Genomic DNA, 23784 nt, shown 5'->3' with positions numbered 1-23784 from the left:
AAATCAGGGGCGCGGCTAGCTGCGCAGCATGTGGCCTCATGTGTAGCCAGCAGAAGAGGCGTAATTTTGGCGAGCGAGTGCTCAGTAATTTCATAACGAATACTATGGCCGCCATTTTTTATTTTAATGGCAGCGGAAGGCTGGGGAGAGAAATAAATTTGTACCAAGGGGGCGGTCGACGGTCAAAAATAAGGAGAGGGGTGGGTGTGTGGGAGTGGTTATTTATTTATTTTTTTCCCTTCCCCCGCCCCCTACCCCCACCGTCCACTCTAACTGCAAATCAAACATGGTCGATCAAATAAACGATCGCGACCTTTTAACGTTAGCTCGCACTAACAAGACGCCTGATTGCCCAAATTTTCAAACACCCAGGAGAGTTACAATTCGATGTAAAAATATGAAACCTATCCAAATGATAAAACACGATGAATGATGATTTTAGATATATGAAATTCATGTATTTGCACTGCGGTGAAAAAACGAAATTAAGAGATCCTCGCAGCTAGGAACACTATTTTCAGCTACTCGTTTCAGTAGTGTTCTCAGCTGCGAGGATCTCTTAATTTCGTCAAAACACGATGAATTGCTTTTTTTCATGGCGAATCAAAAGGGAAACAGAGTAAAAAGATAGACTTTCCATGATAGAATGAAGCTAACACTTGATTCTTTTTACAGCTAGGTTTATTTATAACAATTAATTTTACAAATCACAGTGAAATGTGAGAGATGGGGAAAACAAATCATACAACTCAAAACTTTACAATTTTCCAAATTTTATATCGCAGAAATTTGAAAGGGAAAAAATGAAGCGATTACGTTGCTCTTTTCCAAGGTAAAGCTATGCAGTGACGTTAAACTTAATGAGTCCCAGTCTCTTTACGTTTGGTTACTAATCAGCGCTGATATGAATCGTAGGAGGAAAGTGACACATGCGGCCTGAAAACCACTTGACATAACCAACAGCGTTTGAATCACTGTTAATACAGATGGTGGAAAAAGGCTGAATATTGAAAAATGATGATAACAAAATAAAGTGAACGAAAGAAAGAAAGAAAGAAAAGAAAAAAAGGAAACAATGAAGGAGAAAAAAAAGAAGAAAATAAAAAAACATAAATTAAAACCGAATTACAAAATACCTAAAATACCCTAGTTAAAATCTAAAATTCATAAAAATACCTAAAAAAACTAAAAACCTACCGACTTAAAAACAAAATGAAAAGGCTATAAAAAAATAGGAGAAAAAGAAGAGAGAACTGAAAAGACAGAAAAAAGAAAAAGAGTGCAGTGCCAAAGGCAAAATGTTCAGTTACGTGCAGTGACTCTGTGACCGCATACGTCACCTCCATTACAAATGATTCTGAATCAACGTATCTGATTGGACGAAACATAACCATTAGATTGAAATTAACACGCAAAACATGACGTCGCCTTAGATTTTGCTAGCTTCCCCTTTGCAAAACACAGCGTAATCGAAAAAAACCATAAAAATGTGATGATGAAAATATGTCTAGTCAGGTCTGCTCTTTTAACCTTAACTCTGAACTTAAGATATTACAATACAAAAGAAGTATTTACGTAATCATGAAATAATTACGAGTAATAAAAAAAGAGAAAAAAAATGAATAAACATTACTCATGATAAAAAAACGAAAATATTTACAACAGTACAATCAAATGAATTCATAATAGTTATGTACATGACTAATGTTTGACATGCGAAATATTCTCGCTATTCACAGATAATATCTGAATAATTCTCTTGGGTTAAGAACTTTGCATTGAAAAATGAAACTGCCGGCTTAACTAAAGTGATTGGCAGAATTTAGAGATTTACAAAGGATTTCAAGTCATATATGAACATATTACAACACAACCCGAGCCAGAAATAAGGAAATTCTTGTAAAATCAAAACTGCAAAAACAGGAAAACAAAAAGCAGAATTAGCCATTGTTACCGTAATGAATAAGTATAATCAAAATGATCTGTGGCAAACTCGTGGCAAAATACAGAGTCAGATTATGTGAAGAGAACCAGATGTGTTTAAATTCAAGTTAATTGCACGTTTCTTACTTTTGATAAAGTTTGCCATTCAGGCCATGTTGGCCAACTTGAGGATAAGATCCAAGACATTCTTCACCTGAGCTCTGTGCTCTTTTGTCTTCTTCCAACCTGCAAAAAACGTGAAAAACATCACTCACCACATGATGGAAGACAGGTCAAAGATTGCGAAAACACATTTGCTTGGGATACGTTACGAAATAGAACGATTACAAACAGGGAATAGCTTTAAAAAAAAATAACTGAGTCTCACTTTTGACTTCAACTAGGCATTTCAGGTCCTCACGTAAGAACTTCAAACACTCCTTCGGGTTTTCTTGTTTGGAACTAAATACAAAACGGACGAAAAATAAGGCACATTAAACGTAGTAAACTTTCAAGTAGAAAATACAGTGTGAATCATCAACGGCTCCTGTGAACGCGATGGGCTCCTGTCAACGCTCAGTGATAATGTAAATACATTGACGGAAAAATTGCTTGGAATTTGATATCACATATACCAGAGCTAACAAATTCATTTTGATAAAGGAACATTTGATCGTGTGCCTCACGATCTCAGTAAGAGTCAGGCGAATCAATCGTGTTTGTTGCTGAGCTTTAGTTACCATCCCATAGCTGGGCTTGTTCACTTGTTCTAAACTGGTGCGCATGTTTTTAAAACAGCTTTGTAGCGTAAACAAGTACTTACAGAACAATAAGGTCTTTTTTCCTTTTGTTAAGTTCAGAACGGAACTTGTTGAGCGTCAACCAGTCAAGCGATAAGCTTTCAAACTCGGCCTCACAATCTACAAGCGGTAAAGAAGGCTGTATTGAATTTGTGTCCAATTAGTTACCCTTGCATCACCCGCCATATGCTGCAGAGGTATGACCGGATGATTACCTCTTCCGAGATCGGTATGACCGGAAGATTACCTCTTCTTAGATCGAGGCAAAACTTCTCTTGGAGCGTAGTGCGATCGAAGAAAGCTAAGGCCAGTACACTAGTTTCAGAGATTTAAAGAGATGCGGTGAGAGGAGAGTCAGTCTTCCATTTGGCGAGGGGGAACATTTGAAAGGAGGTCAGGGATTTCAGTGAGTCGCCCTCGAAAATGACTTTTATGCAAAAAAATGGTCGATTTTTCTGTATTTTCATCCGTAGAAACCCCACCCTGATGTTCCTCATCCACATTACGGGTGTAAACTGTGGAATTGTGGGCCGAATTGTAGCCAGGGCAAATTTAAGTTTGCCGCTTTCATTAAATTATTGTTAGTATCGATGTCTTGCACGATGTCAGCAAATACGTTCGTTCCCTATAATGCCCCAAGCAAAGAAAAAGACACGAGAAAACTAACCTTTAGTGTCCATTGCCTCTTTCATCTCTGATTGCAATTTAACCATCACCTTCTGCAGAGAGAGCAACTCGCTTTCGACAACCTGAAGTTCTGCATCCAGGTAAATGGCCAACTCTGGGCAATGATTCCTTGAATTGGAGTCTAAAAATAATTTTATAAAATATACGCGCTCAAATATTCAAAAGAGAAGGCGAATATAAACACAGTCCAATGAAGTTGATACTGAACCAGTTGAATCCCTTCAATTTATTCATGGAGTGGCATTGCATCTGATGCAATTAGCAGATGCATCTTCAGATACATTACCACTTTACGAATCAAAGTACTGGCAACAATCAAGAATCATTTTGAAGTTTACTTACGCGCAGATTTAAATGTTTCTAATGTCTCTTTTTTACGGTTCGGTAGATGAAGATGCACTACTTTATAGTGCTTTTCCCTCTATAGGGTTTATTGTGTAGCATTCTTACAGCAAAAAGGAACTGGATTTCCGATCCCCTCTTCGTTTCAGTATTTGTCGTGCATGAGCAGATACATAAAACTTACCAGATCCGTCTCCACCCTGGTACTCTTCCATATCATTAGCTTGCTCAGAGGGTTCTGCCTGCTTGAGGATCCTTCGACCGCCAACATCTGTAAAGTCTTTGGCAGTCGAAGCATCAAGGTTTGTTGATCCGACACTTGCAGAGCTATTATCCTTGTTTGTGGAAGGGACATCGTCAGGAGAGATCTTCTTATCAGATGGGAATGACTGGGCCTTTGAGTCACCAGAATCTGTTCTCCCACCCTGTTCTTCGTTTTCATTGTTGGTTGCCAGACCTTGCTGTGTACTCTTTGCTTTCACCTCTTCTACTGTGGCAGTGTTCACCACAAACTGAATATCTTCCAATGAAGAAACAGACCATATGTCAGAAGTTTCGTTCCACTCCGAACACGAAGAGCTCCTCCCCTCATCGGAATCACTCAATGGATTGTGTTTAATTGAGTGTTCTTCACTTTTAGATGCTTTTCGTTTTCTTCTACGCCTTTGACGATGAGTGTGGGAGGGCTTCTCGCTCATCTCTTCAGCATCACTGGATGGATTGTCTTTCATTGGGTATTCTTCACTTTTAGATTCTTTCCGTTTTCTTCTAAGCCTTTGGCGACGAGCACTGGAGACCCTTTCCCTCATCTCATTAGTTTCAGTAAATGGATTTTTATCCATTGGATATTCTTCACTTTTAGAATTCTTTGGTCTTCTTCTGTGCCTTTGGCGACTAGGTCTAGAGGCCTTCTTGCTGTTCTGTGACGGGTAGTCATTATCGGTGGCATTGCTGAAATTTGCAAACGGGTTCAGATCCTTTGGGTATTTGCAAATCTCGTTTGCCTTCTTCTTAATAATGCTCGGTCCTTTGGCACCCTTTTTTCCAGGCTGCTTCATAGTCGGTGGAGGGGGGCGAGGTGGAGCCGCCTTACGAAGACGTGGTTGACGCGGTGGAGGGGGAGCTGGGCGCACCGGAATAGGACGAGACGGAACAGATTGGGATGGACTGGTATGAGAAACGGAAGGCCTTTCAGAAGTAGGCGGAGGTGGAGCTTTCTTGTTGACCTTTGTTGGTCCTGATCTTGTTTTGTTCCTTCGACACGAAGCCTTCTTAGGACTATCACCCTTAGTGTCAGCACCAACTTTCCCTTGCCTCTTTTTCTCATGGTCACCAACCACGTCTGACAATGGAGCACGTGGAGCAGCAGAGGCCGTTGTGGTAGCCCCCTTGGAACAGGCAATATTACTAGTAACATTGCCATTGCGGTTTTCCTTCCGGAAGCTTTTTAAGGATCCTGGACGCGACAATTTTCTGCTTTCTTCCTTCGTGCTGTCTTCCTTGTCTGTGAGACTGTAGGATAATTACGAAGGTAAAGTGAACTCATGTAATTTAAGGAAGTACCCTAACGACTCTAAGAGTAAGAAAGTAGAAATTAACTCAGTTTTTATGAACTTGCCTTAATTCCTTAAAAGGTGATAAAACTTCTTGTTCATTTTTCTTGTTAATTTTTGTTTTATTCTCGTTGTCTTTACTCCAGTCAATTTCATTTTCCGAATCTCACCAATATTTCTAAGGGCTATCCTATGTCCTCGATTTCCAAAAACACTTCATCGGCTTCTTAAAACTGAGATTCAGCGCGCCTCAACTGGACAAAAGAATCGCTGGTTAAGTTGAAAAATCCATTGGTACGTCATTTAGTTTTCGTCCCAGACTTAAAAACAAACTGTTCGATATTTTCTTGCCTGTTTTGCAACTTAACTGATGTATTCTTTCACTACCTCAAAAGTGCAGAGAGCAAAAACTTTCTCCTAAATCTATTACACCCATGCTTATCGGTAAACCTTTCCGATGACCTTTTTTCTCCTTTTTCTCCACTTACCATTTGTCTTCGACACATTCCAGAGTCGCAGAAGGAACCGAAGCTCTGAAGTACAATTCTCGATGGTTTTTACTTTGACCTTTCTTCTGCATTTTCTTCAAAAAACTCATGATTGCTTCCTTGTGGTCAAAACGATCATACACGTTTCAGAAGAATGAAAATCTCCTATTTATCCATTGTGATGTCATGTAGCCATGACGTCAACATATCATTCTCATTTTCAATGTGCTGCGTCACTATAAATATTTTATCGATATTTTATAAAAAAGAAAGTTATTACATTCTTTGAAAGAAATGATAGCTAGACGTGATACTGTAGGTAGCTTTCGCCGTAGAGAAAAAGCTGTGGTTGTTCTAAACTGATGTGCGCGCGCAAACCCCGTTAAGTTATGCGCGATGAAGATACGTACAACAAATTCTACATACTGAAAGAGGATCGCCTCAAAATCCTGAGACGTGTCGAAAATAGGTAAAATATTTGTAGTTCACTAATTGGGTACATTGGAATGAATATAGATTAAAAGTCTTGTTGTCTGCTTGATTTTCCTCTTAAAACCAGAAATACACTTGACAGGGGAGTGAATCCAGTTAGTAAGGCACGAAGACAACACATAGATGCGGTTTTTTCTACTACTTTTTTTAGTTAAAAAAATCTTCCCTCTAAAACCTCTACGTCTTTTTAACTGCTTTTTCATTCTTTGTAACGAGGGAGCTGTAAGCTTATAACTCAGTGCCAAATTAGCCATAGACCAGGCCAGAAGAGTGGGTTGTGTCGTCTTGTTTTGGAGCGACCGATGGAAACTTCATAGAGGAATACAGCATCACGCCGTTGTGATGATGTATACGTTTATTGAAAAATTATCGGTATTTAGTGAGTTTCCTATATATCACCTGACTTGAACAAAAAAAGTTAGAATTCAGCCAAACACACAAGTTACCTAGTGCAGAAGCTTTCACATGTAAGCCATCGGATTAAAGGTTACGTTTGGCCTTTTCAGAGACTCTTCACTTTGGGTTTTGGTGAATCAGGAAATATAAAGAGCTAAATCAAGTTTTAAGTGAGTAACTGTAGGAGGCCTTGAGGAAGTCACCTCGCTTTACTCTTCGAGAAATGCTTGGCTTTTACGTTAAACTTACATGAGTGAATCAGCTATATGGCATGATTTTTGACAGTTTAATTTGTTGTAGGAATCTGCAGCGGGTCCAGAACAGCAGACTAAATTAAATTCTATAAGATCTCCGGACAGAAAACTGAAAGTAGTAAGTAATGAAGACAGCAGCTGTCTTGTCTGGTGATGGTCTTTATTCTTGTGGTTTTTCATCTGCGAATGTATTCGTTGCAGTATTTCTCAGTCAGATCCTCGACCATCACTTGCATATAGTTTTTTTTTTTTTTACTGCTTTTGCTGTTTTTGTTTTTTTTTTGCAGATAGAAATACGGATGGAAATAAAAAGCGCATTACCAAAAGAGCTCCAGGAAAAGTTCATGACGACAGACAGTGCTGTTTTACAAACAAAGAAACTCAATTCCGGAGAACATTACGCTGATCTTGACACCTCTTGAGTCAACTTTGTTTCTGGTATCATCAAATGTAATATATGTACGTAAAATATATTAAAGACTTATTTGATAAAGAAAAATAAAAAGGAAAGAAGTAATACAGCATTATGTCCAAACATTGTTTACACCGACGTGCGTTCCTCTTTGTTGGGCGGAGCCTGCCTTCAGAAAATGCGCTAGAAATGAAGGGAAGGTACGAGCTCTGTGGGCAAGAACTGAAAATCAAGAACTATATCGGGCTCGCATAGGTTCACACAATAAACTGAGGCTACGTTCACACGGCACCGGACGAATTTTCGACTGGACACTCTGTACACATCGAACCGTGTGAAAGTTTCGTTCTGTTCGGATGGGACTGATAACAGGATTAATTTTGTGAAATTTGTGAGTGTTTTATCGTCTTATCATGCACAAAACGCTTCTTAACCCAGAGCAAAATGGCGTCCAGTGTTTTTGCTGCTTCGACGTCTTCGATTTAGTACGTGCGTGGTAAGTCCGGCATGGCTTACACATTTGCGAGATAATGTTATGCAATAAAGCTGTAATATTACCGAGCACCGCAATCAATAAACCAGCACGTTCCATCTTCGTATATTATTTAACCTAGTTACCACGCATCCATGCCGCCACGCCTTCGCCGTACAAAAATTTCGACGTTTACAGTGTTCACACCGTGGCGTTCAAATTATTGACTGCACCGGCTAAAAATTCGTCTTCGATTTTGGTGTTCAAATTTTGAACGCTTGAGCGTCCAAAGTTTCGTACGTTTGGCGTGGTTCCATGTGAACGAAACGCACGAAGTTTCCATTGGTCGAAAATTTGAGAAACAGTTTAAAAGTTTAAAAAGAGGATCCTCCTAAGTTTCGTTAAATAACCCTTGTCTTGTTGGAAAAAAAAAAAAAAGAGATCGTAACGCTTGTAGCAGTACCGCCATTTTTATTTCAAGTTGATGGAGTCTGTTGATAGTGTTGCATGGAGATCATCACGTGACTTGTTATCCCCTCACAAGATATTGCTGCGCTCTTTTATCCTTTCCCACGGTATCAACGAACGTTTTTCATTCAATTAATTTGTTGTTGTTTTCTTTTTCACATTATCATGTTCCCAAACAACAGCGTAGACGTAGCTCAATCTTTTTGCGTATAAACCTCACACAATCCTAAATTTTCATTTATTTCCTCGAAATATAATTTTACAAAATTTTCACTTAATCATATAAAGGGGGAAAGTGTGAGTAAAGCAAATTAATTAGCTTCATTGACTACATGTTTATTTCTTCAGTACTTCTATACATGTTTATTTCAAATGTCTGGGTCAATAAGACTTGGTAAACCAAATTTTGCCATGAAAATTTTCGTTAAAGGTAATCACGATTGCCTTTTTGTCCAAACCTTTCTGAGGTTGGTTGGGGTGTAATAGCATGCGAGTGGGTAGACAAACCTATGGCTGTACAAACCTTGCTGAGGTTGGTTGGGGTGTAAAAGCGTGCGAGTGGGGAGACAAATCTATGGCTGTACAAACCTTCAACACTGCGTGAAAAAAATATTGACGCGTCTCTTTCCAAAGCACATAAGATAATTTTTAACTTAAGTCGACCTACGTTCATTTTGAACATTAGTATTTATGTACCTGCGTAAACAAATTCATTCTTGACTCTTCGCAGTTTCTTTATTTGCGCCTGGCTCAATGAAATTATATTGAAAGTTTTCTTGGAGGGAGTTGAAGGAGGCCGATTTAATGTCTCTGAGTCTTCTAGTCCCTCAAGGTTTTTTCACCCATTTAATCAATGGCTCAAAACTCAACAGCCACGCTTATGCGTTTTTATTTATTGCACATGTTAACTGATATGAGAAGAGTGGTGTAATATTAACCCTTTGACTCCCAAGATCTGTAATTCTCCTTACTATCTGCCATACAATTCTTATGTTGTCAATTTGGAGAATTTGGTATTGGATCAATTCATGATCCCTTAACTGATATTTTACTTTGTTCTCATCACTTCTATGCTTGATATTGTATTGAGATTGTAAGGAGAAATTCTCTCTTAGTCACTAATGGGAGGTAAAGGGTTAAGAGTCCTTCACTAGTATGATCGGAAGAACTGTGAAGTAGGTATAGCACTATACTAGTCTGTTCGATATCATCTGAGTCTATTGAATGTCATTTGGGGTGTTAAGAGGGAATTTATGTAGAGATAGGTTTCCACTCTTGACGATTGTAAACTTCCAATGGAAGGCGGCTTAATATTCTGGGCTATTTGTAGGTTGACGAGTAAGCTACTCTCTCAGACGGCTTATCACGAGAAATGACTTTGCAAATTTGACGGAGTTATGGATAATGTGAGTAGAACATCTTTAAGTTTGACGCAGTACTTAGCTTACCGCGGGGAATTAGGGCGGGGAGACAGCTGCTAACATTCCAGTTTTTTTTTTAAGAAGTTTGCTTTGCTGTTTTTGTTACTTTTTGCTATGCTCAGATTTTTTCCTCTCTCGCTGCAGCACATTCCCGTCAATAAATTTCAATTCTATTACTCTGTAACTCAGTAAACAGCATTTAATGTTACTTCAATCAAATTTAACAATTAAATGGGTCAATAACCCAATAAAAGTGACTGATTACATTATTTGGCTACAACTTCATTGTACTTATTGAAATTCTCCTCTAAATGTTTCATAAAATACACAATTCTAGAAACTGACCAATTAAAACAACAATAAAAAAAGGAAACTCCTCTTTAACTTCTCGTTTTGCGATTGGAAAATTAATTTTAGTAGCATACTCAAAATATATTGTCATCCTTATGCATAAAAACTTTATCGCTTTCAAACGCACCCGGGAAAGATCTGTCGAAGTATTGGTAAAAATAATGTTAAATACTGGCTATAAACGCTAAAATCTGTTAATTTAATTCAGAAAAATCCAATAATTGTGATACAGAAACTGATCATAACTTGGTAAATTTCCTCCAAATGTTAATCACAATTTCCATTCAACTGAAAGTGAGATAATCGAACGATCACTCAACTGATTATTCTCCAATTTCTATGAAAACGTTTACGCATGCACATGGTTTTGACAGCTGTATATCAGCCCTAAGACAAAAACCGATTAAAAGAAAAAAATTATTAAAAATATTTTAGGGAAAACGGCGTTTTCCAGGTGCTTTTTAGCTTAAACGGAAAATTAATATAACCGGCCCAAAAACTTGTTTATAGATAACAAACTAACTCATGCTAGATGAAAATTTTTTTTACATAGCCAGTCACAGTAATTTCACGAAACCGCTTTTGAAAAAATTACTTTTAAGCTGGTTCGAATCAGATATTAAAGATAAAAAACACTGCAAAGTCCTTTTTCTTTGACGTGTCCAAAATCCCTATAGCTTATAAGAACATTTAAGATAATAAGTAAAATATCAACTTGTGAAAGAGTAGAAATCCGCACGGACTCTCAAAGGCTCTTTCTGTTCTGCTTGCTTTGCATAGAAGTCTCTTACAGAGATTTTATTGGTATTCCTGTGGTTTCTGTTCCAAATGTCAACGTTTGTAGGCAAAAGTTTATTTCCTTGGGTATCGTCATCTCTATGATACAGCTCCATTGCTCGGTCCCTGAACTGAAAAATAAAAGAACCACAATAAGGGAGAATCTTTGAGTTTACATAAAATTTTTCATTCGGTTGTACGACAAGAAACGATACACTTCACAACAATTATTATCAATCTTATTTTCTGTGAAAAACGTTTTCATCGTTAAGTCTGTAAAGTGTCGACTCAATTGTAAAGTATCTCAATTTCTTCGGGAAAAAAAAGCAATTCTTACCCACTAGACAACCAGGCACCCGTGCTAAAATATATAACCATACAATTTTGATTAAAAGCTACGTTGAATTGCATAAATGTTATGAAAAGAATAATTACATGGATCAGCAACTAGATGTCCTTGATATCAAGTTTGACGTCATCACCAATGAGTACAAATGGTGCCCAGTACTTCACCTCCTTGAACGTTCCAGATTCTCTCATACATCTCATGGCCTGATTGAGAGCTTCACTTGCCTTCTTGCCTTTAGCAAGTGCATCGTAAAAGAAACTCATGAACTCCAGGGTTCCTTCGTCATCTAACGCCCACAAGGCTACCACAACAGATCTAGCGCCCGCACCCAGGAATGCTCGGGCGATGCCGACCACGCCCTCGGCCATGACCTCCCCACGAGCACTGTGACAACAGCTTAGAACAACCAGTTGCGCCCGCAGTCCAGCTGCCATGACATCTTTCATCGTCAGTAGATAGTCCTTTTCTTCAGGCTGAGTGGTTTCTCTTGTAGTGTTTGGTGCCAAGATAACTTCCCCAGTTTCCATTTTACCATGCGCTGCAATATGTACCAAAGCCACTGATGACAGTCGTTTTAACACTTCTCCTTTTGTTGCCATCTCTCCAGTAAGGGGGGAAATACTGAGAATTCGTCCAATCATTTCCGCTTCTTCCCTTGCTCCCGGAAGTTGTACCAACCGTCTTCCCTGATAAATGATCTCTTTGAAACATGGGTCGCCAACAAGCAATGCACCACTCTTCATGTGGAACTCAGCTGGGGAATCATTAATTAGTCGCAAGGTCGTCAGGGAAGGAAGCACACGAATTCTGAATGAATCACTCAGATAAGTTGAATTCGAGTCCTCCAATGCCGCGTAAGGCACAAGACAAAATGGACCCTCAGGAACAAATGTAAGCTCGTTGCCTTTGATCAGATCAGCAATAGGAGTAACAATGATGTCATAAAGCTTCTGTAGCGCACTTGATTGTGAGAACCTTACATCAACTTGAACCATATCGTTTGCCACTTCCTCCGGTTTCGGCGAGTAATAAGGAGGATTTTCGCATGTAACAGCACCTCTTGCACCGACCTCTTTCGAGGCAGTTTTGTTCAGTTGCTCGATGAAAAATTCCAATTCCTCCTCATACTTATAATTGTTCACATGTACCTTTCTCGATTGGATATTGTCGTCGCTAAGGACAACCCAGAAGTGAACGTAAGGTCCACTGATAGCTATAAAAATTGTACTTGATGGAACAAAACTAAGGAGGGCGAACGAAAAATCTCCAGGCTGATATTTTGAGGTTAGTAGATCTTTCAGGGCTTGAGCGCGTCCTTTCTCTGCGGTGAGAAGAGCATCAACAACTTCACCTTGGATTAGATTTATACGCCACAAGCCTATGTATGCACTCTTATGCTGATCACGATAAGTAATCTTCAACTGATCGCTGAAATGCAGACTCGCCCTGATACTATCAAACACCTCTACACTAGATTGAAAGCAGTCAAAGGCCCTCCTTAGTTTACCTTGACTCTCAAAACTTTCTCCAAGAAGAGAGAGTGAGAATGCCTCTCCGACCTTGTCTCCCACTTCTTTAGCAATTTCTAGACCACGTTGATGGTACTCGATTGCTGTTTTGAACTGTCCTAGACTACAATAAGCGCAGCCGAGATTGCCATAACTTCTTCCCTTTCCGACCTTGTCTCCCACTTCTATAGCAATTTCTAGACCACGTTGATGGTACTCGATTGCTGTTTTAAACTGTCTTAGACTATAATAGGCGCAGCCGAGATTGTCATAACTTGTTCCCTCTCCGGCCTTGTCTCCCACTTCTTTAGCAATTTCTAGATGACGTTGGTGGTACTCGATTGCTGTTTTCCACTGTCCTAGACTATGATAAGCGCCGCCGAGATTGCCATAACTTGTTCCCTCTCCGGCCTTGTCTCCCACTTCTTTAGCAATTTCTAGATGACGTTGATGGTACTCAATTGCTGTTTTGAACTGTCCTAGACTACAATAAGCGCAGCCGAGATTGCCATAATTTCTTCCCTCTCCGGCCTTGTCTCCCACTTCTTTAGCAATTTCTAGATGACGTTGATAGTACTCGATTGCTGTTTTGAACTCTCCTAGAATATGATAAGCGCAGCCGAGATTGCCATAAGTTGTTCCCTCTCCGGCCTTGTCTCCCACTTCTTTAGCAATTTCTAGACTACGTTGATGGCACTCGATTGCTGTTTTGCACTGTCCTAGACTATGATAAGCTTTGCCGAGATTGCCATAACTTCTTCCCTCTCTGGCCTTGTCTCCCACTTCTTTAGCAATTTCTAGATGACGTTGATGGTACTCGATTGCTGTTTTGAACTTTCCTAGACTACAATAAGCGCAGCCGAGATTGCCATAAGTTGTTCCCTCTCCGGCCTTGTTTCCCACTTCTTTAGCAATTTCTAGACTACGTTGATGGTACTCGATTGCTGTTATTAACTGTCCTAGACCTTGATAAGCGCAGCCGAGATTGCCATAATTTCTTCTCTCTCCGGCCTTGTCTCCCACTTCTTTAGCAATTTCTAGACTACGTTGATGGTACTCGATTGCTGTTTTGAACTGTCCTTGACCTAAATAAGCGCAGCCTAGATTGCCATAACTTGTTCCCTCTCCGGCCTTGTCTCCCACTTCGTTAGCAATTTCTAGACCACGTTGATGATACTTGATTGCCGTTTTGAACTGTCCTATATCATTATAAGCGTTTCCAAGACGCTTACAATGGATTCCCTCTTCGGCTTTTCCTCTCTCCACTGGAACCAGAAATTTTTTTCTCTCGTCAATCTTGAAACGGGTCAAGAATAAATGGCTGATGACTTGACGTGAGAAAGTTTCAATAATAATGAGAATATTATACAACCGATTGGGAAATTTTTTGGATATGACTGGCCAGGAGCAGTGGTATTTTAGTCAAATTTGAATCACTTATTTGTTAAAGTAGCATTTTTAATGGTAAATGAAATTATCTTGTTGTCAATTTTGAAACAATGGCTGAAATAATTTCCGATTGTGAGGCGAAAGAAGTGCAAGAGCGTAAGGAAAACGCAGCAAATATAAACATCATGAAAAGCACGATGTGGCCTACAGTCTGGAAAAAGTGGGCTGAAGCGAAAGGATTCAGGCCGAATATTTTGAGCCACGAGATCAAGAATTTTGATATTAATCTGAAGAGGTTATTAACTGAGAAAGAAGGACAATTTCGTGCAATGAGCCACACAGTTTGCGGGTATTGGGAACATCCCTGGAAGGTCATTTAATTTAAAAAAATCATTCGGGGTGTTTTTCCTCAAATACCCCTTGTAACCATGTTATTCCCTATAAAAACCTTGGAATCGGACATACGTGACTAGCGGGGGTTTATCTGGATGATTTGCTATCTTAACAATACTCTTATTAGATTGAGTATTACGAGCTTTCTAACCGCAATTATCTGTTTAGTTTCGGGCGTCCTATTGTTTTCTTGTAGTGACGCGGATGAAGAGCATTCTGTTTAATCTCTGCGAATTCGATATTATGGCCCCTTCTGTTCAGTAAAGTTTTGTGGAAATGATCTTTGAAAATATTATAGTTTCTAATAGGTGTCAGTGAACACTGTTTGCATTGCCTAACGCATCACATTTGAAACACTCGTCAAAGGATACGGCCAATCCCATCTGCAACCAGCTCCTTATCTCTTCAAACAAGGATAGCTCGACACAAGCACTGGCTCCTGAGAGGGTAATAATAAGCGTCGCAAGGTAAATAATTCACTACCGTCAACATCTGATGATAAATGTATCCAGAATATCGACTCACACCTTATCCACACTAGCAAACCATGTTTAGTTAAACATGGTTTTCTGACTGAAAATCAGAAACAGAGATCTAGAAAATTGAATTTTCCACAGATTTAAGTAATTGCTATCTTGTATTTCAAATGTGGTACATAAGTCGATAAACATGGGTTCGTGGAGCTTCTATGAAGAACAAAAATCAAACAGCTTTAAATCATGTTTAAGCTTTTGATAGGTTTTGACTTGGTTTGGAAAATACTTTTTACCTACGTAGCAGATATTGATGCGTTAGATATCATTGACACCCGAGGTACAGTCAGCTGTCTTAATCTATACAGTTCCCTTGGAAGAAATCTCAGAAAAGAGGTTAGATGACTCATAGCTAAAACACGAACCTTTCTTTATCGCTTTGACCAAAGTGGGTTCGAATTGAACGGCAACTGTTGCATCATTAAGACATTCTTCGTAGTTTTCTGTGGAATTCAATAATTACGTGTAAGTCGTCATCGCACGTCGATTTGCGTGCTAATAATACTCATGCAAAAATTTCAGCGTGCTTATTGGCTGAGAACACGTCAATTAATCCCAAACAGAATAGAAAGTTGAAGTTAAGAGCTAATGTCAGCATGCATCAAACAAACAGCCAGACGTAATATAATAAACGAAGCGGCTAATAAAATCATAAATAAACAAGGTAAGAGTGTTATGTTAGACTTTTTTACAAGTTGTAGTGATTTATGCGTGTTAACGGTGGCGACAAGTAGGCGCACCATGTACATTTCATAGTCGCTATCAAGTAAATTTTGGCGGACTTTGAGTTCGTCTCAAGATAGAACAACGCAAATACACAAGGAAATTTTTACATTAACTTTATAACCATCCTTTGGTCTTTTAAAAGCTTGAAGCTCAGTAGATTGTGTCATATCAGTCATTGTTAAAACTGTCTTTGTTTTGATGCTACTTTTCGACATAGGAAAAGTATGTCGGACAAAAATATTCACCAAAAAATAAATATTTCCTTGGCAGCTTCAATAACGACATGAGATTAAGTTTAGACGATAAAACAAAGGATTATGTTCACAGAAATACCGTAGGTCCAGTACATTCGATACATGAGGTCACACAAATCGGGTAATATTCACGGTGAAAATTTGCATATTTGAGCGGTCGAAGGAAAAAAATTACTTCTCGAAAACAAAAGTATATTTTTACAAAAAAACTACACCACAATTATTAGAACATGTTGGGCTAAAAAATATAAATGTAGGGGGGACAACAAATTTGGGTGACTTGCCACAATATTTCAAATTCCTTCGATGGATGCTAACATCCTCTCTTAAGTGCAGAAAGTTGAGGTTAAATTAATTGACAGGTAAGCCGCGAAAGCAAAACAAAACATAATGAAGAAAGTAGCAACGTTTTAACTCAAAGTTTGAGGGAGAATGCTAAAACTAAAAACGCACAACAAAGGAACAAAAACTGGCTACCAGTCTGGCTTCCAAGAACGAATATGAAAGTATAAACCGGTGGCCCTCAGTAAAATTATCGATGAATTTTACGCAACATTTTGCACGAAAGACGGGGGAGATTGCGAGAGTGATAACTTTCATGTGATGGTTACTGCTGTCGATCGATACATAACAGAGATAAGGTACAAACAGTAATTATTCTCTAGAGAGGTTTAAAAAGTTTGAAGCAAATTATTGAAAAAAAAGCTCAACTACCTTGGCAACAATTGGCGAGCCTTGACACGAAATAAAGACACTAAAAAGCGAAACAGAGTCATATTTTTGCTTGTATGTTTTATCTGGTAATCACATGATATTTTGCGTGCAATTTGGAATAAATTAGCACTAGTAAATTTTCAACGACTACAAATTGCCCTCGCCCTGGTGCTTGTGCAATTTGGACAGGCTTTGAAAACTTTATTTGCGATAATTCTCAAATTGCACTGGAAATCATTGTGGGTTGTGTGTGTCAAGTTATATGCAGAAAATAGAGCTAAGCTATTGGTGGGAATATAGTCACGAGACTATTCCCATAAATTTACGTTATCTAGTTAGTTGAAATTGCCCAGCGCCACACACGGATTTTGCTACTTGCCCCTTGGCTATAGATATTTTAAAATTGGAAACTGCATGAGTAGGGTCCACATTATCTGACTACGATGTTCCAAACTTTTTAACTAAAATTTCCGTCAGGAAACGAGATGCTTAGTAATAGGAACAAAAACATTTATTGTTGTTCTTTGCAACCTTGAACATCTAAATAAGTAGAAGTAGAAATTTCGTTTTTTATAGCTTCTGTTTGTCTTTAAGTGTATGGCCCTTTAATGAGTCGATCCCTTCGAAGCTTCAACATCAACGTCTCAGTTCGTAACTGAGGAAATCTTCGAGCCATTATCTCTGTTATGTAGCTAAAAGAATCTCATGATTCTCAGAATGCTGTTATTTAGAGCGAGTTCTAAAATTAGAAAATTTTGACTAGTTCTGCTATTTGACATTTGACAATGAGATCTTCCTTTTGGCCCATGCCTTAGTCGAAATTTTACCATTCAAATCTCCGATATCATTGTTAATGTCACACGTGACAGTGATTCTAAGCTTATTCTCAACGAAAATGTCTCCTCTGGAGACAATTTGCACAAAGGCGAGTCACAACGATTGGCGAGGTTGGACGTAATGCCGTGTAAGAGGGCTATAATCTTGGATTATTAAAAAATGCGATAGGGACTTCTCAAAAATGCGATGAAAGATTACTTAAGAATTGTTTCTTTTAAGGAGCATTTCCGCGTATTTGTTATACATGAAATGTTCATTTTGCCGATTTCATTTGGGTTATGAAGTGAGGAAAGATGCACAAAGTGCAGGAAAGACAACAGGAGTGGATAAAATCCTGTTTGAAATGGATACAGATTGTTTATTTCGTTATTTCGGCTATGTAAAGATTTTTTAGAAGTTCCAAAAATAATTCTTACCCAAATGGAAATAAGCTGCTGCCCTGTTGCTGTAAAGCTTGGCGTTCAGCCGTATATCTTTGCAGTTCACTTGAAGTCCTTCCGTGTAGAAGTTTATCGCCTCCTTAGTTTCTCCTTGTTTATATTTCTTGTTACCTTCCTCGAGACATTCCTTTGCTCTCTCTGAAAACACATCGGCTGGGTGTTAATAAGTTAGTGATGAATAAAGCGACCCTAGACGGATAATGCAAACTTTTACTTAACAAAGTAGATTGTAAGTCATAAAGAAACTTAAAATTCTGCCAAAATAAAAGGAATTCGGAAACGATTATTCGCGCATGTAACTATTTGCTCACGTAAAATAAACTCAGTAAATGGGAGTCTTAACTGTGGCACATTTACTGAGTTTAATTGAATCGATTGTTATTTCGGTCGTGAATATTTCACAGAAACCTCTTCTATACTACTAACTGAGGATTAGCTCGATTAGGAGGCATAAGTGAAGTCTGATGAAAATATGGTCCTTCCACTTTGTTGTTCTCTTGACAGCCGTTCTTTGGGACGTTACGCTACGTCCCCCCCTGCGAAATCCTAAACACGGATACGAAGGAAAATAGCGGTCAACCTTTGGGCATGCGCAAGGGAATCAATTCAGACCGGCTGCGCACAATTTCCCGCGCAAAAATGAGAAACACGATCGCTGTCTTGCAAAATAAGAAAAAGAAAATTGAAACATTCATCTGAAATCTGGGAAAGGAAACAAAAGTAGAGAAAGGGAAAACTTAAGTATTTTTGTTTCCTGTTGATTTACCTTTTTATTTTGAGGTCTACCAAAATAGTTATACGGTTTTGAATACCATACGTGACTGACTGTCTTTTTTGGTTCTTTTCAGCTCTTGTGAGACAACTTGGTTCTGATAGCCTTGATGCACCTCACTTAGTTTTGCAATATCGGTAAACGTGCAGACGTTTGACCGCTGTGCTTTGCGTTTTAGACTATCGATTGTGAGCTTCCAAGAACTTTCTATTCCGAGGAGTTGAGAAATAATTTGAGATAAATCAGGACATTTGAAATTATTCATCCATGACTGGAGACTTAAAAAAAATACCTAGGGGCGTATCTCAAAGAATCTAATCCCTCACCTCTTAAAAAGTCATCGTATACACCAAGTTTTGTCTCACTTGAAGTAACTTGACTTTCGTTTGACGCTGAAATTATCAAAAATATACTTTTTTATTTAATGACACATATGTGCAATTCCAACCGGTGCTTTACTTCGCTTTTTCCCTTTTCGTTCGCTGGAAAACCAGCGTTTCATTTGTTTCCTAAAACCTTCAAGTGTAAACGGTCCAAAAAAACTGCACCGAACAAAGCATGTAATCACTTACTCGATTACCATAGAGCCGTCTTACTGAATTGTTTTCTCTCACCTGTGACTGGAAGCTCATTGTTTAAGTCCAGATCCTTTCCTGCTGTTGGGGGATTACCTTCCGCCATAGCTGGAAAATAAAATGAAATTGATTGTACTGCGCTAAAGAACATCGTCACAAAATAAAAAAGGTGGCTCAAATGAAGGTAATTTAAAGAGAGCACAATAAACCACCTGTCTCTGATACTAAGATATAACAAAAGAATGAGAATTTCAAAGTTTTCGTCGTCACACTACTGTGGTCTCGTGACCGTGCGAGTCAAATTCCACTTATTATTTCATATTTGTTTGTTCGTTTGCTTGGTTAGTTTCGATACATCGTTCAAGGCTCTCCGTTTCTAAACATGATCAACCAAATTGTACGCAAATAAGCATAGAACATCCTTCACTTTAAGAGAATTCTTGAAAGTTGTATGCGTCGATTAATTTAAAGTTTCAACATTCCCTTCCTGGGCAATATCTCAGGCTTTTGAAGATTTGGTCCTTAAATATTCCACCCTGGGCCAAAATTGCGTTCAAATGCCGTATTCGACCGCCAGATTTAATAGGCAAATGCTCCTTTTAAAGAAAAAATCACCAAAAAGAGAGGAAAGGCATGGTGCCTGGCCTTATCTTAAAACTGTCATAGATCATGATGATGCAGTTGCCTCCAATACTGAGTGCGTTGTGCTGGTGTGAGCGCAAGTCAAATTTGTATCTCCTCTATGACAAAAATTGAAACTTGAGAGTACTCCGCTGGAGAGACTTGACAGTTTCGGTTCAAATTTCCCACCTCACCCGGGCACGTTTCAAATCCTGCACTCCCGGAGTGCCTTTTGTGTCAAATTCCCCACTCCCTGGGTACGGACCACTGTCAAATACCCGAAGGTTGCCGGGGAGGGGAGGGGGATGTCACCGCTTCGAGTTGAACGGGGCATTTTACAAACGCTGAACACAGTCAGTCAGAATATCTGTAAACGCATTGCTGAGAAAAAAAATTTGTTGCTGTATAATTCTGAAGAGGATAAATAGGAAATTTTTCATGTTAGGTGGTTGTGCAAGTCTCATCATTCAGAACAGCATTCTGTGCCGTTGTTAGCATTCACTGATCCTACATTTTTATCCTCCATGGACGATGTAAATAGTTAAACACATGTGCCTGCTAATTTTATCGGTTATTGCGCAAAAAAAGCATTTCTGACAAAACAGGTTAGAATTATATGACTAATACGCAATTATTATTGTTCAAGGCGATGATTTAGTTCCTGTCAAGGATTTGATCATTGGCGTGGAAAATTTCGAAGACGATCGAGCTCGAATGATGTTCGCATGCTACCGGAAAAACCGAAAAAGATAAATGGTGACGCGAAGTTTTGTTTGCATACATGATCAATAATTTGTTATCAATATGGTATTTTAGGGTTAAATTTTTTCACTTTTGTTAGATCTTTTTGACGTCACCCTTATTTCCCTTCTATTATTATATTTTCCTGTGTAGTGAGACTCACGAGCGAGCAAAACGAATCTTGTGATCGGCTATCCTAAAGGGTAAAATGTGCTTTCTCTGGACTTCCATAGATGAACTCGCAAAAAAGAAATAATTTGCTCGTAACGGGTCCAATACTTTGTAATTTTGTAACCAGACGTTTATTTGTCATAAAAAAGGGTTTTGCAGCAGTTTAACTACAACGGGGCCGAAATTTTGTCTCCTTGTCAGTCAAAATACAGACAACCATAACGAGTACATATGTTACAACCTCTTGGTTTGTATAATTTTTCCATGCAATAAATCCTTTATTGACAAAGCTTTGTCTCCCTCTTTAACAATGCAGAGAATTCCTTCGAAGGAACTCGGCCAATATACAGCCTTCTTACGTTCGGGCTTGGAGAGTAGCGCAACTATAGGGGTATACGTGTAATAAATTTCAATAAAGATATTGCTTAGTACCTGTTAAACTGCCATCCTCTGAATCCGTTTATCCTCTAAAATATATCATTTTTATTTCTGCATGCCTAAAAATATCAAGAATAATATATTTTGCTTTATTGCAATTTCGATGACAATATAAAGGATTTCATATTCACGAATAAATACCAAATTCCTTCTGATGTCTAGCTTAGAGATTAAAATTGCTCTTCTACCTCACGCAAGTTCGTTTAATTGCTTGTTTCTTCGTTTTGGTCTTGTTTTTATACTATATATATATATATATAAATCTATCAACATATTTTAATATTTCTGTATTCTGATTAGTCCATCCTGCGATTTAGCTATTTATCTTTCGGTGGAGAACACTCGCTATTCGCAGTTCAAAATCCCCTTTTTTCTCTTAGCAGTACAGACTCCACCGAAGGCAAATGAAATTGAATCGAGGAGGATGAAGACAACCCTCAAGTCATATTATTTTTGTACCAAGAGCACATGTTCTTTTGATTGCACAGATTTATATTATAAGAATAATTTCACCCATTAAGCCACAACAATATTACAAGTGCTTCCCTTGTTTTTCTAATGAATTTTCTCGCAAAGATCCCTACTCATTAATCCAATTCTCACCTTCAACTCTGACTTGTGAAAATGTGATTTCCCTCACAGGTGTGTAACAAAATGATGAACTTGGTAACAAGAGCAGTTTCGAAGAAGCTGAATATTATTATGAGCTTATCGAACTGGAAACAGAAAATGAGGTATTACTCGTTGAATGTGTTAATCATGGACTTATTTTGTGGGCATCGTATTTCACTTTTCAATCGCCAAGTTGGGACTGGACGTCAAATAAATTCATAACTTTTCACTTTCGTCAGAGCGGAGTATGGCACAAATATAAATGTAACGCTATGTCTAAATGCCCGGCAGCCAAGCCCTGTCTTATGGACTAAATGTCTGACAGTCAGAAATGCTATAGAAAGGTTCTTTTAAGCTTCTTAAGAGTATCACAACCTAATCCATGCAGATGTTTGTTTAGAAATGTCGACGGGTATCAAAAATTGTTATTTCTTTTTTTAGAAAGCGAATCTTAGTTGAGTCTCACGTGCAGAACGTTTGATGCGCTCGCGAAGTCATTCCTAAACCGTTTCCGGTTTCCTGTCACGTGCTCGTTGCACTCAACATCAAGGAGGCATCAAGAGCCGTCACGCGACAAGCAAGAGCTGCCGGTAGCTTCTGTTAATAATAAAAAGCAGAGATAAAACCCCTCGAGAGAGGCTCAAGCGCATAGAATTAAGTTAAGACGGACCAAGGATTGCGATAATTTTTCAAGTGCACCAAATTAAAAATAATCACCTGACGGCAAGCAAACATGAGGCACACTTGAAATAGAAATCTCTCCGTGACTTGATTTTACTTCATACCTTAAAAACATCGAAGCAATTTTCTTACAAATCATCAAATTTTTTTCCCGCACATCTCAAGGGCACAACACCCTGCCCCGGACTAGAACCCGGGTCGCCCGACTCGAAGCCCAGTGCACTGACCGCTGGACTACTGAACAAAGCCGTGCCCGCGGTACAGTTGACCACGCAAGTTAAAAGTAGCACCTTGTACGGTCGTACGGTCGTACATTAAAATTTTTTCGTCTTGATGGGTTACTACTATTTTGTAATAATAGTAGTCTGCGAGCTCCACTATTACACATAACCGTATACTAAGTATTGGGACACCCTATATCCAATTTTTCCCCAAGTATTATAACGCTTTTAATTTACTTGCATACAGGTACTGCCCTAAAAATTTACTGAAAAGCAATTTTTCTGCACCCTTTCCGACAATTTTGTCACGACACAAGTGTGTACTGTTTTGTATACTGATCATTATGCATACACGTATACTAAGTGTAAGGACATTGTATATCTGTTAGTTGTACTAATTATAGCGGAGCTCGCAGAGCGTAGCCCCATAATTATACAAAATAGTAGTAGTAGTAACCCATCAAGCCGAAAAAATTTGGACTTACGACCGTACGACCGACTGTACAAGGCGCTACTTTTAACATGCGTGGTCAACTGTACCGTGGGCACGGCTTTGTCCCGTAGTCCAGTGGTCGGTGCACTGTGCTCCGGGTCGGACGACCCCGGTTCTAGTCCTGGCCGGTGCAAGACGTTGTGCCCTTGGGACGTGCGGGAAAAAAAAATGCGAGCTCCGCTTTTAGGCTTGGCTAAATCTACATATAACCAAAGCTCTTAATTTGCTCATCTATAACTACTGCAGACATTCTTACCCTAAAGCTGTAAGAGATTTTCCACTTTACCACTCTTCAGCAACTTTTTCAGGAACTTTGTCCCAGTCGAGTCACTTGAGCCGGTTTAATCATTTCTGTCAATTGGGTCATTTCAGCCAGTTTGGCCATTTGAGCCAGTTGGGGCAATCAAGTCAGTTTGGCCATTTGAGACAGTTGCATCATTTGAACTGCTTTGGTCCTTCAGTCAGTTGGGTCATTTGAAC

The 23784-nt window shown here is 38.9% G+C and overlaps 2 protein-coding genes across 2 annotated transcripts; both read right to left on the bottom strand.

Annotated features, from left to right (window-relative positions):
* Window positions 1–889: 889 nt before the first annotated feature.
* On the bottom strand, window positions 890–5903 carry LOC131769302 (neurofilament heavy polypeptide-like). Its single transcript, XM_066173484.1, has 7 exons — window positions 5794–5903; window positions 3937–5264; window positions 3391–3531; window positions 2747–2843; window positions 2071–2169; window positions 1311–1371; window positions 890–1000 (listed from the first exon to the last, which is right to left on the bottom strand). The coding sequence occupies exons 1-7, from the start codon at window positions 5901–5903 to the stop codon at window positions 890–892; spliced, it is 1947 nt and encodes a 648-aa protein (XP_066029581.1).
* Window positions 5904–10508: 4605 nt separating this feature from the next.
* LOC131769323 (tetratricopeptide repeat protein 28-like) lies at window positions 10509–21357 on the bottom strand. The gene is made up of 8 exons (XM_066173602.1): window positions 21292–21357; window positions 19366–19434; window positions 19078–19143; window positions 17956–18117; window positions 15374–15451; window positions 14847–14914; window positions 11272–13989; window positions 10509–10967 (listed from the first exon to the last, which is right to left on the bottom strand). The coding sequence occupies exons 2-7, from the start codon at window positions 19430–19432 to the stop codon at window positions 11284–11286; spliced, it is 3147 nt and encodes a 1048-aa protein (XP_066029699.1). The 5' UTR covers window positions 19433–19434; window positions 21292–21357; the 3' UTR covers window positions 10509–10967; window positions 11272–11283.
* Between the last annotated feature and the right edge of the window lie 2427 nt (window positions 21358–23784).

The sequence above is a fragment of the Pocillopora verrucosa genome, chromosome 10, assembly GCF_036669915.1.
Source record: "Pocillopora verrucosa isolate sample1 chromosome 10, ASM3666991v2, whole genome shotgun sequence".
NCBI classification, from domain to species: domain Eukaryota; kingdom Metazoa; phylum Cnidaria; class Anthozoa; order Scleractinia; family Pocilloporidae; genus Pocillopora; species Pocillopora verrucosa.
This window is presented reverse-complemented; position numbering and strand designations above follow the sequence as displayed.

What these genes read in the sequence shown, in the direction of transcription:
- LOC131769302 (XM_066173484.1), bottom strand. Translation starts at nt 5,903, where the DNA reads ATGAGTTTTTTGAAGAAAATGCAGAAGAAAGGTCAAAGTAAAAACCAT. An exon ending in GAATGTGTCGAAGACAAATG is followed by an intron (nt 5,265 to 5,793) that starts GTAAGTGGAGAA and finishes ATTATCCTACAG; the next exon opens with TCTCACAGACAAGGAAGACA. An exon ending in AGAGGCAATGGACACTAAAG is followed by an intron (nt 2,844 to 3,390) that starts GTTAGTTTTCTC and finishes TACCGCTTGTAG; the next exon opens with ATTGTGAGGCCGAGTTTGAA.
- LOC131769323 (XM_066173602.1), bottom strand. Translation starts at nt 19,432, where the DNA reads ATGGCGGAAGGTAATCCCCCAACAGCAGGAAAGGATCTGGACTTAAAC. An exon ending in CAATGAGCTTCCAGTCACAG is followed by an intron (nt 19,144 to 19,365) that starts GTGAGAGAAAAC and finishes TGATAATTTCAG; the next exon opens with CGTCAAACGAAAGTCAAGTT. An exon ending in ATACGATGACTTTTTAAGAG is followed by an intron (nt 18,118 to 19,077) that starts GTGAGGGATTAG and finishes ATGTGTTTTCAG; the next exon opens with AGAGAGCAAAGGAATGTCTC.